The sequence below is a fragment of the Mobula hypostoma genome, chromosome 5 (genome assembly GCF_963921235.1).
Source record: "Mobula hypostoma chromosome 5, sMobHyp1.1, whole genome shotgun sequence".
In the NCBI taxonomy this organism is placed as follows: Eukaryota; Metazoa; Chordata; class Chondrichthyes; order Myliobatiformes; family Myliobatidae; genus Mobula; species Mobula hypostoma.
Genome location: NC_086101.1, coordinates 32,580,625 through 32,594,249, shown reverse-complemented (window position 1 = coordinate 32,594,249; position 13,625 = coordinate 32,580,625). Strand labels below are relative to the sequence as shown.

Here is a 13,625-nt window from a genome sequence, read left to right as displayed (position 1 = left end):
TCTCGGCCTGAAACGTCGACTGTACCTCTTCCTAGAGGTGCTGCCTGGCCTGCTGCGTTCACCAGCAACTTTGATATGTGTTCCTATCAAAGTCCATATGTCACCATATTCAACCCTGAGATTCATATTCTTGCGGGCATTCATAGTAAATACAACAAAACACAATAAAATCAATGAAAAGATCACACCCAACAAGACCAATAAACAACTAGTGTGCAAAAGACGTCAAACTGCAAATACAAAATGAAATAAAATAAAAACAAATAAATAAGCAATAAATATTATAACATGAGATGAAGAGTTCTTGAAAGTGAGTTCATAGGTTGTGAGAGCAGTTCATTGATGAGGTGAGTGAAGTTATCCCCTCTGGTTCAGGAGCCTGATGGTTGAGGGGTAATAACTTCCTGAACCTGGTGGTGTGGGTCCTGAGGCTCCTGTTCCACCTTCCTGATGGCAGCTGTATGGCTCAGGTGGTGGGGTCCTTTAGGATGGATACCACTTTCCTGCAACAGTGCTCCATGCAGATAAGCTCAGTGGTTGGCTGGGCCGTATCTACTACTTTTTGAAGGTTTTTCCTTTCAAGTGCATTGGTCTTTCCATAGCAGGCAATCAGTCAGTATCACTCCCCATTGCACATGGAAAGAAGTTTGTCAGACTTTTAGATGACATGCCAAATCTTTGCAAACTTCTAAGAAAGTTAGAGGCACTGCTGTGCTTTCTTCATAACAGCATTTACGTGCTGGACCAAAGACTGATCCTCTGAAATGATAACACTGAGGAATTTAAAGTTGCTGACACTCTCCATCTCTGGTTCTCCGCTGAGGACTGGCTCATGGTCCTCTAGTTTCCTCCTCCTATAGTCAATAATCATCATCTTGGTCTTCCTGACATTGAGTGAGAGGTTATTGTTGTGACACCATTCAGCCAGATTTTCAATCTCGGTGACAAATTAGCATTTGATTTGGTCAGTGTCGGCACACTTAAATATTGCATCAGAACTGGAGAGGAAGTGGGGAAGAAGGCAGAATAAGGTGGTGAGGGAGAGGAAGAAGTACAATCTGGCAGGTGACATGTGAAGTCAGGTGAAGGGAAAGGTAGCTGGGAGGGGGATCCATTCCATTCTTGTCTATTTAAGCTCTAACTTGCTTGGTTGCTTATTTCTTTTTAAATGTGGTATGTAAATGTAACTTTTATAAATTGTTGTGTGATCATGATGTTGCCCGTAGCAATTTACAACACCACAGGAACCCATTAACCCCCTAATGCCCTTCCAATTTTCATTTAGGTTCCCCAACTTTATAGAAAATAAAACTTTCATTGGTCTCCTTTCAAAAGACCGCTCCAGTCTTGCCAATTGCTTGTCATTATAGTTAACCCTTCAGCCCTTCCTTGTTAAACCTCTTGCATACCCTCATTCATTACTGTAGCCAACAGAGTTAACTGTTCCTTCCGTGTTAATCATTTTATTAAACTGCTTGCTAAGCTTAATAAATTAAAGCAGGAACAGGACATGTGGCTCCTTGCACCCGCCCTGATATTCATTGAGAAAATGACTTCCAATTTGATCTGCAAATTATATGATTTCCTTAATTCCCACAAAATCTATCAATCTTAATCAAAATGATACAATAATCATTTTCACATCTTGCCTGTCCCCCTCACTGAATCTTGTTTGTCTCTGGGTTATCTATTACTTTTCTAAACACCAGTGATTTCAGACCAATATTCACTTTATCATACAGACATTCATTCCAGGCATCAATCCAGTAATTCCACACTTCACTAATGTCAAGGCAAGTATCTTTTTCAAGTGCAGAGACCAAAATTACTCACGGTAACCAAAATTAAATCTTTCCATTGGTCCTTGCAATTCATCAAAACTTCCTGACTTTTGTATTCCAAACACCTTATTGAAGAAAGTCTGACATGTTTGCTCAGGTGTTGATGCAATGTAAATTCATTCCTGGGCTGAGGGGTTGTCCATCGAAGTTAAAGTAAGATTGGACAACACTCGCTGGGATTTGGAAGAATCAGAAGTGGGACTGAAGATTCTGAGGTATTAACAGGGTAGGCTAAGTCTTCGACTTTGGAGGCCAAATCATTGGGTACAGTTAGGGCAGAGATCGATGGGTTTTTGATTAGGCAGGACGTCAAAGGTTATGGGGAGAAGGCAGGAGAATGGGGTTAAGAGAGAAAAAATAAATCAACTCTGATTGGATGGATTGAAATGCCTAATTCGACTCCTATGTCTTATGGCCTATCCAGCATTTTGAAAAATTGCAACATCCCAACTCTTAAATTCTGTGCAAAGGCAAACGTGTCATGTATTCTTCACCGGTGCTCTGAATTGACAGCACAGGTAATGGAGAGTGCAGCACAGGTAGCAGTGGTGATTAGAAATCGGGTTTCTGATTCTGATTCAGTTCCTTCCGCTAACTGTAAGGAACTTGCGCATTCTCCCCGTGACTGTGTGGGCTCCCCCCACATTCCAAAGACGTACGGGTTAAGGTTAGTAAGTTCTAGACATGCTACGTTGGCACTTGAAGCATGGCAACACTTGGGGGCGGCCCACAGCACACATTCGGACTGTCTTGGTCATTGCCACAGCTGACGCATTTCACTCAGTTTCAATGTACATGCGACAATGTTGATCTTTTGAATCTTTTCTTTCACGTCTTGTGTCCTGTGGGATAGGACTTATGAATATTTGGAAAGGGAGGGGCAATCATCAACATGGCTTTGTGCAGGGAAAATGCTGTATCAGTAATTTGGTAGAGTTTTTCAGAGGGTAATGAAGTCAATTGATGAAGCAGGGCAGTAGATTTCGTCTATATAGGCTTTAGTAAATCATTTGGAAAGGGCCTGCATGGGGGTTAGTATTAGCTAATGGAATCCATGTTGAAATGGCTAATTGACTCCAACATTGATACGGTGATAGGAGGCAGAGGTTGGTGAAAGGACGTTTTTGTGACCAGAGGTTTGTGAACAGTGACATGGGGAGTGGTGCTGGACCCTTTCTTTGATGTACAGTATATTTTACTGACTTGGAAGTTTAGGAAGTTATGAATGACGCAAAAATTGAAGTTGTGGATTGCAAGGAAAGTTGCCGCTGTTACAGAGGGAAAATTGGGCGGAGCTTCAGCAGATGGAATTCAATTCTGACAAGTGTAAGTCAGGATGCATTTTGCGAAGTTACACAAAGTGAGATCTATGCAGAACACTAAGGAATGTTGATGAACAGACAGACCTAAAGGGTCCGAGAACATAGTTCTCTGAAAGTAGCAACACGGGTGATGAAGACAACATATGGCACACTTGCCTTTGTAGATTGTGACATGGAATATAAGAGTTGGAATGTTACGTTGCAATTTTTCAAAAGCCATAAGAAATAAGAGTGGAATTAGGCCATTCAGCCCATCAGCTGTTTTGCTACACCATGTTTTGTGCCAGTCTGATTGTCACACTGGAGGGAGGGTGTGATTGTGCTGGGGATACTGCAGAGGGGAGTCACCAGGATATTGCTCCTAGGTTGGAGAATTTACAATATTGGGAGAGATTAGATAGCCTGGGGCTATTTTCCCTGAACTGAAAGAGGCTGAGGGGTGCCCTGGTAGATTATGAGAGTCACAGGTAGCCTAGATAGCCAAAATCCTTTTCCATAGGAGAGGGATCCAAAACAAGAGAGCACATGTTTAAAGTAAAAGGAAGAAGATTTAAAGAGGATTTGAGGGATATTTCTTTGAACAGACAGTGCAACATGCTGCCTGAAATGGTAGTGGAATTAGATGCATTTAGTCAGACATTTAAATAGACAAGGCAGAGAAAGACACAATGGGATTATAGTGTGGATGAGTCAGCATGGATGCGAAGGGCTAAGTGGCTCACCTCTGTGCTGGATGACTCCATGACTTGAGGAGTAGTCATACATGGGCCAGGATCAGGTGACGAGAGCAAGTTCGCCTTCCTGAAGGGCGTCAAATTATCGAGTTTCATTTCCACAACAACCCACTAGTTTCATGGTAATAATCTGCCGGTGGGTTCATTAAATCTGATATTGAATTTGAAATTTCCTTATCTATACATATAATGGAGCATCTTTATATATTTCTCAGTGGTGGTCACATTTCTTTCAGTCAAGTAACTATTTGATTTTGTTTTACATTTTCAGGTACGGATACACATTTCTGCAGCTAAAAGACAATTTTATGGAGATTGAGAATGCAGAAGCTGCAGTTGAAAGGTATAGTATGCGCAGTTTGAAACGGGGAAACCATTTTTAAAACAAATTCTGTAATTATGGAAACTGAAGGAGAAGACGTGTCGCAGTCTGCACCTGCTTCTACTTCGCAGTTTTTAATTCTTTGCCTCAAGACTGGGGGCAGAATTTAAAGGCTTAGGCCTACAGGTATAAACTTTACAAGTTTGGAAATGTTTAAAAGATAATCTCAGAACCTAGTGATCTTTCAGGTCAATATCATCACAATACTGATGATCCCCTAAGACCATACCGAGGGCGCTCCTGCGCTGGTTTTGGGTCAGCACCCAGGGAGTGCTCAGGCTGATGTAGGATAGCACTGAGGGAGCATCTGGGCTTTTGCCAGTTGGTGTAGGGGCTACCACTTCCAGGTAGTTCAGGGAGTACTGCTGGGCCATTGCCAGGTAGTGCAGACGGGACTCTCGGGCTGATCCTGGGTGGTGCTGAGGGAGCTCCTGGTTTGGCTGCTTGTTGTTTTATCTGGAGAGTCGAAGGCTGAGGAGAGACCTGATAGAAGTTTATTAGATTGAGGGGCGTAGATAATGTAAGCAGTCAGAATTTTTTCGCCCTGCGATTGTTTCTGGTCTCCCGATAAGGGAAGTCAAGAATCCAGTTGCAGAGAGTGGTACAGATGCCCAGGTTTTAAAGTTTTTTTTTATTAGCACTGAAGGGATGATGGTGTTGAATGCTGAACTGTAATCGATAAATAGCAGCCTAATGTAGGTATTGCTGTTGTCCAGCTGGTCCAAGTCTGAGAGGACAGCAAGCAAGTTTGATTCACTACTCTCTGCAGCTTACAAGATAGTGATCCGACCAGTCAGGATACTTTCAACATTGCATCTGCAGAAGCTGCCAGTGAGGGCTGCCGGCAAAACTATAGCATGTGTCCAAATCTAACCCCCACCCTCTCTCCCACTGCCTTCTTACCATCCTTTTGGTTAATGTACAGCCTCTGGAAAATAAAATTGAAGATCTCAGAGCAAGCATGCAGTACCAGAGGGACATCAGAAACTATTGTGCACTCTATTTCACGGAGACATGGCTCACAACCAGCACTCTGGACATATCACTCCAGCTCGAGGGCCTCGCCTGCCACTGCGTAGACTGGACAGCAGCATCAGATAAAGACAGAGGTGGCAGCCTTTGCTTCATGACTGATTCATTGTGGTGCGCGGAAGTGGTGGTGGTCCTGTCTCTGATTGCAGAGTCCATTCCACCGGTGGCAGACATCAAGGTGGCACCGGTGGAGCTGAGCACCGTGATCACCAGTTACGAGACAGCACAACCTAATGCCTTCCCGATTATTACAAGGGACTTCAAACCAGACCAGCTCGAAGTGTCTGACAGACTAACCACCAAGAAACTACCTGAGGAGCCAACACTTGGGCACTGTTACACCCCAATGAAGAATGCATACTATGCCATCCCACGCTCACACTTTGGCAAATCCAATTACCTGGCAGTTCCTCGCTCCCACCGTTTAGGAGAGACTGAGGATTGCAGTATCCATTGTGAGCATGCTAAAGATATGGTCAAGGGAGGCTTACCTTGACTGTATGATGGAGATGTGTTTAAGGGAGGCTTACCTTGACCATATGACGGAGGAGCGCTTACAGGACTGTTTGAATAGATGGACTGATCTGTATTTGGGGATTCATCTTCGGATATGAATGGATATGCCTTAGTAGTCAACAGCTTCTTCAAAATCTGTGTGGATGGGTGTGTGCCTTTGAGAGCATCCAAACATGCCCAAATGAGAAGCTGTGGATGAACCAGAAGATTTGCGGTCTGTTGTGATGTTCAAGACCAGTGAAACAAGAAGCCCAGGTACAGCCTACACAATGGCATCGTGAGATTGAGAAGGCAATTCTCTCCGAAGTTAGAAACACAGTTGGATGCTGAACTGCTGTGTTATGGTTTGTGTGCCATTACCTTCCTATAAGGCACAACCTAACAGCATACGAGGCAAACAAGAAGCACACACAAAATGCTGGAGGAACTCAGCAGGCCAGGCAGCCCTATCGGGCAGAGATCCCTCATCAGGACCGAAGTAAAAAAAAAATGAGGAGTCAGGGTTAGAAGGTGGGGGAGGGGAGGAAGAAACACAAGGTGGTAGGTAAAACCAGGAGGGGAAAGGGGAAATTGATTGGTGAAAGAGGAACAGAGCTGGAGAAGGGGGAGTCTAATACAAGAGGACAGAAGGCCATGGAAGAAAGAAAAGGGGGAGGAGCACCAGAGGGAGGTTGATGGCCAGCTAAAGAGGTAAAGTGAGAGAGGGAAAAAGGAATGGAGAATGGTGAAAAGGGAAGGGGGTGCGATCATTATCGGAAGTTTGGGAAGTCAATGTTTATGCCATCAGGTTGGAGGCTACCCAGACGGAATATAAGGTGTTACTCCTCCAACCTGAGTGTGACCTCATCACAATGGTAGAGGAGGCCATGGACAGGCATGTTGGAATGGGAAGTGGAATTAAAATGCTTGGCCACTGGAAGATCCTGCTTTTTCTGGCAGACGGAGCGTAGGCGCTCAGCAAAGCGGTCTCCTATATAAGGCCATGGTGCTTCATTCCCTGATGAGCTGAACACCTATTATGGACACTTTGACAGGGAGACCGATACTCACCTGTGCACCCCTGTGACCTCTGCCTTGGAGGTGGACATCAGAACGTTCTTCAAAGAGGGTGAACCCTTCCAACACTTCAGGCCTCAATAGTGTAACTGGCAGGTGCTGACCTTCCGGCTAGAGCTTTCAAGGACGTTGTCGAAGTCTCACATCCGCTGTCAGAGGTTCCATAATAGGCACCTCTACCTCAATGACTATCATGTGGAAGAGGTTGGTTGTGGCTAAAGTTATCTCCTGCCTAAGCAAAGACCTGGACCCACTTCACTTTTGCTGACTGCCACAAGACTGTAGTGGATGCAATCTCACCGACTCTCCACTCGGCTTTGGAGCTCCTGAATGATAGCAAGGCTGCTGTTTATTGATTACTAGATAACGGGGTGACCCGTTGGGGCACCCTTTGAAAAAAGGATAGTGCAGTCTGATGTGACCAGAATGAACATTCAATTTTCCTGAATGCTATTGGTATCGCTTTGCTTTGGAAACTAAAGTAGAAAAACTCAGTTTATTAAAGAAGAACAACGCATAGCAAAGCAAATATAACTGCTCCTCTTTTAAGGAAGGACACTTTTGATGGCATCATTTCTGGTTTATCTGCCACCCTTGTGCCTCTTGTTGTCATTCTGGAGACATGCAGCCCATTCATCCCCCGTCTCTTCATCTCTTCTGCTGTTTGTTGTTTGTCTCTGATCCTGGAAACGTGCGTGCCTCTCCTCCTCTGTCTCTTCTTCTCTCATCTTTTTTGTCCTGACTCTTTGATCCTGGAGTCGTGCGGCCCTGGCCTCGTCCGATTCTTGTTCTCTCCCTCTCCTTGCCGCTTCCCAACGACGTTTGGCGTCATCTCTTGACCATAATGTCCCTCTTCCCTTTCCACGTGGCAGAATTAAGCTATCCATTTTTTTTTAACCCTAATGCTGGATAGAAGATACGAAGCACTAACACCGAAGGATGCTGATTATTCTTGATGATGTGGTTGGCGCTCTCCTAAATGGACATGATATAGTCACCGCTGTCCTTTGACTGCAGCAAAGGGTTTTATGGGTGTCTCGAAGTACGTCATTACAATAAGATTTAATTATCTATTATTGATGGGTGGCAGTTAGATCTGTCCCAATCCTGCACATGCTGATGGTGATTAGCAGAATGTGACCCCTTGAAATAGTGCCGTCCTGCCCTTTTGCTCTGGTAGGAAGGGCAGTGCAGTCTGATGTGACACCTGGAAGTAGAGCTGCCCTGCCCTTTTGCTCCGGTAGGTGTGTGAGAGAAGGGCAGTGCAGTCTGATGTGACACCTGGAAATAGAGCTGCCCTGCCCTTTTGCTCCGGTAGGTGTGTGAGAGAAGGGCAGTGCAGTCTGATGTGACACCTGGAAGTAGAGCCGCCCTGCCCTTTTGCTCCGGTAGGTGTCGCTGCTGAGGCTGGCCGTGCATGCTCAGCCCAGTGCTGTACTCTCAGCTTTTCACTGTACCTTAGCAATTGTGACAATAATAAACCGATTTACCACTTTATCTTCCCAAGGTATGAATTGCTCGAGATATTGAACTTCGACTCTGTGAGACGGAGGATGAGCGTCATCGTTCGATCAAATTCGGGTGAGTGGATTAGATGGAATGTAAATGCATCAGGAAGCCTATGTTATACGGTCTATGCTATTCTGTAGGAGACATTTAGTGTTTAGTTTTAAAACTTGTTTCGGTAAATTCAGTGTCTAACCTGCCTTTTCAAAATCCACTGTTGATCATCTGTGCCCATGAGTATTTCAGCCTGTCTTTGTGTACTTCAATAATTTTTACGTTATTGTCTTTAACCAGGAGAAATAATACTGTTCTGTAAAGGAGCTGACTCGTCCATTTTTCCCCGGGTAAAGGAGGGGAAGCTCGAGCTGATACAGCAGCGAGTACAACGTAATGCAGTGGTACGTCAGGGCAGTACTGCTCCATTCTGATGTGTCTTGTATTGGGATTTCTAACATAGACCTGCTTTGTCTAGCTTAACCTTCCAGGTTAAAATGTGGACATTGGAGAGAAGATTCAGCTTTGGCTCAGTAGGGTTTGTGTACTGTTGGTGCTGTATTGGAAAGACGGCAATCCTGAGCTTCTAGATATCTATCTGCAGAATGTTGCAGGGAAGGTGCGGGGAGAAGGAGATTATGGTTGTTGCCATTGTGAGGAACCAGTATATGGCAAACAGTCATTCCAATGTCATTCTTCCTAGGTCTATATTCTCTGGTAGAAAGCGTTATGTGCAATTCTGGGATCAACTGCATCCACTTTCTATCATTGCATCTGCTACTGCAATATTGGTGTTGCTGTAATATCAAGCTTCCACATTTTGGGTTTGATTTGAAGAAAATTCTTTGCTCTATCCTGTTGGTTACAACCTGTGTCCTTATGGAATAATGCATTAATTTCACAAATGTAATTCTCACCACTTCCATCATCTTCATTTGTTCCAAACTGATGCTTAGATTTGGCAACCATAAATTGTGTTTAGTCCATGTTTCTCTATGCCCTGCCCCTCCTGTACCTATCCAAACACTTCTTAAATGATACTTTTGTACCTTCCTCAACCACTTCTTCTGGCAACTTGTTCCATATAATCACTACCCTCTGCATGGAAAAGTCCCTTTTAAATCTTTCCCTTTCACCCTAAATATACGCCCCTAGTTTTTGTACACCCCTACTCTGGCATCCACCTTATCTATGCCTCTCATAACTTCAAACATTTCTATAAGATTGTCCCCTCATTCTCCGACATTCCAAGGGATGAAGACCTAACCTGCCCAAACTCTCCCTATAATCAAGTCCTTCTCGTTTCATAAAATCTTCGTAAATCCTTTTTGTACTCTTTGCAGTTTAACCACATCTTTCCTCTAACAACGTGACACAAGCAGTACACGTACTTTAAGTGAAGCCTCAACAACACGTATAACTGCAACATACTATCGTAACCCTCCAGGTCTATCTGTGCCACCATTTTCAATTAACTATGCATTAGTACTCATAAGTCACTCTGTTCCATTAGGCTCCCTACCATTCCTATGTTGTTTTGACTTTCCAAAATGCATTATTTCACACTCATCTGTATTGAAATCCATTTGCCACTCCTTGGCCCAGTTCCCTAAGTGATCAAGAATCACTTGTAATCTATCGTAACTTCCTTCGCTATCAGTAACACCACCTAATTTTGTATCACTCACAAACATAGTAATCAAGTTTTGTGCATTGGCACCCGAATTATTTATATAAGTAAAGATCAACAAGGACCCCAACACTGATGGCTAGTGCTACAGAGACTGGCTTCCATTCCAAGAAACAACCTTCAACCTCCATTTTCTGTTTCCTACTTCCAAACCAGTTTTGAATCAATCTAATTAGCTTTCCCCGGATTCCTAACCTAAAACCAATCTTGCAGACCAGCCAACCATGTAGGACCTTGTTGAAGGCCTTGTTAAAGTTCAGATAGACAACATCCACTGCCCTACCCTCATCTACCTTTTTACCTTCCTCTTCAAAAAAAATTCTAAAAGTTTCTTCAAGTCAACATTGACTGATGTCCAATGGCAAGGATGCCATGTGTGAAGACTAATAGTCCAGAAATGATTTTTTTTTCTCAGTTCTAATGCCCAGCAAATATCACAGCCAAATGTTAACAGCAGCAAGTTCACTCTAAATGAAGATTGCACTTTATCATTTATGAGTGTCTTGGGAGTGCAGAGAAACATCTTGCTCTCTGGAAGTATGATCTTCAGCAGTCTGAAAATGATCCAAACTCATCTCTGATGTATTGTATTACTCCAACCAACCATATCCTTGTGTTTTATTTACATTTTAGTTTCAATATCCAAAATGTTGCAAGATTTCAAGATGAGGAACTTGATGTTACAATCAAAATTAACAAAACTGACCAAAAATGTTAAGCTGAAGGTTGCTTCTAGATGTTAAAGGTGTTTAAATAATTGCAGACGTTAAATATTTGTGGGGTGCTTTAATGCTGTAACATGCGCAGAATCTATTCTCTCTTGTTTGCACCAGAACTGTTGCAGAATTGAATGGAATTTTAATCATTTTAGGAAGGACTGCGAACATTATGTGTGGCGTACAAAGTTCTTAGCTGTGAAAAGTATGAAGAGGTTCACACACTCCTCCAGAATGCAAAGCTCTCCCTCCAGGACAGGGACAAGAAGCTTGCTGAAGCTTACGATGTGGTTGAAAGGGACTTTAATTTACTGGGAGCAACAGCAGTGGAGGACAGGTCAGTCAGAGATGCATATATGTACATCCAATTAGAACCGAAATTGTTGTAGATTCAGCTAATTTCATTCAAATAGAAAGGGGAATCCACATGTGTAAACTTGGGATCATTTGCTGGCCTGGCTTAGGTTGAGATTTGCTGGCTCAAACATGCATACACCAATTGGCTTTCAATATTTCTTTGATATCACGAACACAAAATGCGTAAATACACTTGTAGATAGGAAGGCATTTGTTTTTTTAAAGTCTGACTTTACTGGGGCTGCTGCTATAGTGTAAGAATGATCATCTTTTTCCTGGTAGATGGCTTTAACCTCGCGCCCCCCTCCCCCCACTTTCCACAACATCCAAACTCATCACAGTTTTTGTTGCAAATTCACTTAGACTATTCCCAGGTCATTTGTCACCCTCAGTCTTCCCCACCAGCACCCAGATATTGACCTTGCCCGTGAACCCCACACCTGCTCTTCCTTGTGATCCTCTCCCAATTTGCTCCTTTTTTCTCTTCCACCCCCATCTTCCCTTCTCTCCACGGTTGATATTGTAGTCCTCCCTCCAACCTCTGCGATTTCCACTCTGTCCGTGACAGGGAATAAGAATTCCTCCAGCACAGGTTGCCTTGAGCTGCGTGCATTGCAGAATATCCAAGTCTGGCTATCAGGCAGCAAGTCAAGGATTTGCCATGAGCTATAGTTCCATTTACCTAATATTAAATAAATACATTTCAAAAGCAATTGTTTGAATTTGCAATGCAACAATGAAGAGCATGAGAAGGTTAATGCTGACTGAAGCATTATGGTTACTTAATTTACTCTCAACTCTTCCATTACTATCTCTCCCATCATCACTTCCTCTTTACATCCCGACGCACATGTGCATCCTTTAACAGAAGCAGGCACGTGCAGAAGACATAGCGATGGCATGTAATTCCCTGAAGGAGCAAAAGCAAAGGGAAAAATATATACCATAAAATCCCTGATTAACTTCTTACATATCATGGAAGCCATCCAAGGGAAATATCTCGGCCCAGATGTTCATTATCAAAGAAATTGTGTGCATGTTTTAATCTTCAGACATCTTTTGGTTATGTTGCAGTAAATGGAGCTGTAGGATGATGTTGAATCTGTTCCGATTTTTCAAGCAGTCAGAAATTGTTTAATATGATCTGTTTCAGACTGCAAGACAAGACTGCTGAGACTGTAGAAGCTTTGCAAAAGGCTGGAATAAAAGTCTGGGTTCTCACAGGAGACAAGATGGAGACGGCTGCAGCCACATGCTATGCATGCAAGCTTTTCAGAAGAACTACAGAACTCTTTGAGTTGACAACTAAACGAATAGAAGAGCAAAATTTACATGATGTGCTCTTTGATTTGAGTAGAACAATTCTGAGACAAAGTGATACTTTGCGGAGAGACAGTTATTCAGGGTGGGCATTAAAGTTAATAATTGGACTGTGATCACATTTTAAACCTTTCTATTGTAAGAAAACCTAATAATTTATTATCTTAAAATTTTTAATTTAGTGTTTTTCCCCTATTTGAAACATGGCTTCATTTTGGTTCTGTTAAAAGGTAGAGTAACTGGATGAAGCGAAAATCAATTTGTCCAGAACATCAGTTAAACCACAATTGGTGTATCTCATAACTTTTGGTGGAACCTTGCAAAAAGTAGGGCAGTAAGTTCTTCCTTGAGAAAGATGAGAGGAAAGGAGATGTGTTAAGCATTGGTGTTACATATACATGTCAGAAATGGCAGAGGGTGGCGCATGCAAGGTGTTTGAAAGGCAAACCCACTCAGGGTTTTGGAAAGAAGCAATAGTTCCTGAATTGGAATGGATACGGTCATCAGGGGTGGAGTGGAGACTTGGATATGAGAAAAAAATATATTGTTACATTAGTGTGAAAGGTGACACAAATTTAATATATGAATGGAAATCGGAAGAATGGAACAAAGTCCTTGTATGATAGCATGAGAGAAGGTTCAGTTATGGGACCTATAGATCCCTGGGTTAATCAATGTTAACCCAACTGAAGTAAAAAAAGATTCAGAGAGAGGAAGAATTGAAGGTGGACATTATGAAGACAATTGAAGGATAGGTATCAGAATCAATGTTGGGATATTTTTTGATCAGGAAACTCCATTGATATTGCAGATGATTTATTTCTGGAAGATGTGAGGAAAGAGTTTTGAGGAAACGATCCACATATCTCTTAAAGAACTAAATGTAGCAGTACCATGGGTTCTCAGAACAGCACTCTGGGTTTAGAGGAATTGTTTAAAGTCAAAAGTAAAATGAAATATGTTCATCTAGACAGAACTTACAGATGTACATTGGTTTGACCTCTCCATGGAAGAAGCCTGCTGGAGATGGATTTGTAGAGGGATTTCTGTCCATGGCAAAGGTGAGGTAGTCACGATCAGAAAAATGTAAGCAGCAGAAGGTACTGAAAGTGCTGTAGATGTATGTAGGGAGAGACTAAATATGACGATGAGAAGTAGA

The 13,625-nt window shown here is 42.8% G+C and overlaps 1 protein-coding gene across 8 annotated transcripts in view; it reads left to right on the top strand.

Moving 5' to 3' along the window:
* The window catches only part of atp11a (ATPase phospholipid transporting 11A), a 172,343-nt gene that overhangs the window by 100,711 nt on the left and 58,007 nt on the right, over positions 1-13,625 (top strand). For all 8 annotated transcript variants that reach the window (XR_010018007.1, XM_063048311.1, XM_063048310.1 and 5 more), the window contains 5 exons: positions 4,169-4,240; positions 8,391-8,464; positions 8,684-8,787; positions 10,945-11,126; positions 12,300-12,551. Coding sequence is in view for 7 of the 8 variants with exons in the window: in XM_063048311.1 (XP_062904381.1) it covers positions 4,169-4,240; positions 8,391-8,464; positions 8,684-8,787; positions 10,945-11,126; positions 12,300-12,551 (684 nt within the window). In the remaining variant the exon portion in view is untranslated. The remainder of the gene's footprint in view (positions 1-4,168; positions 4,241-8,390; positions 8,465-8,683; positions 8,788-10,944; positions 11,127-12,299; positions 12,552-13,625) is intronic.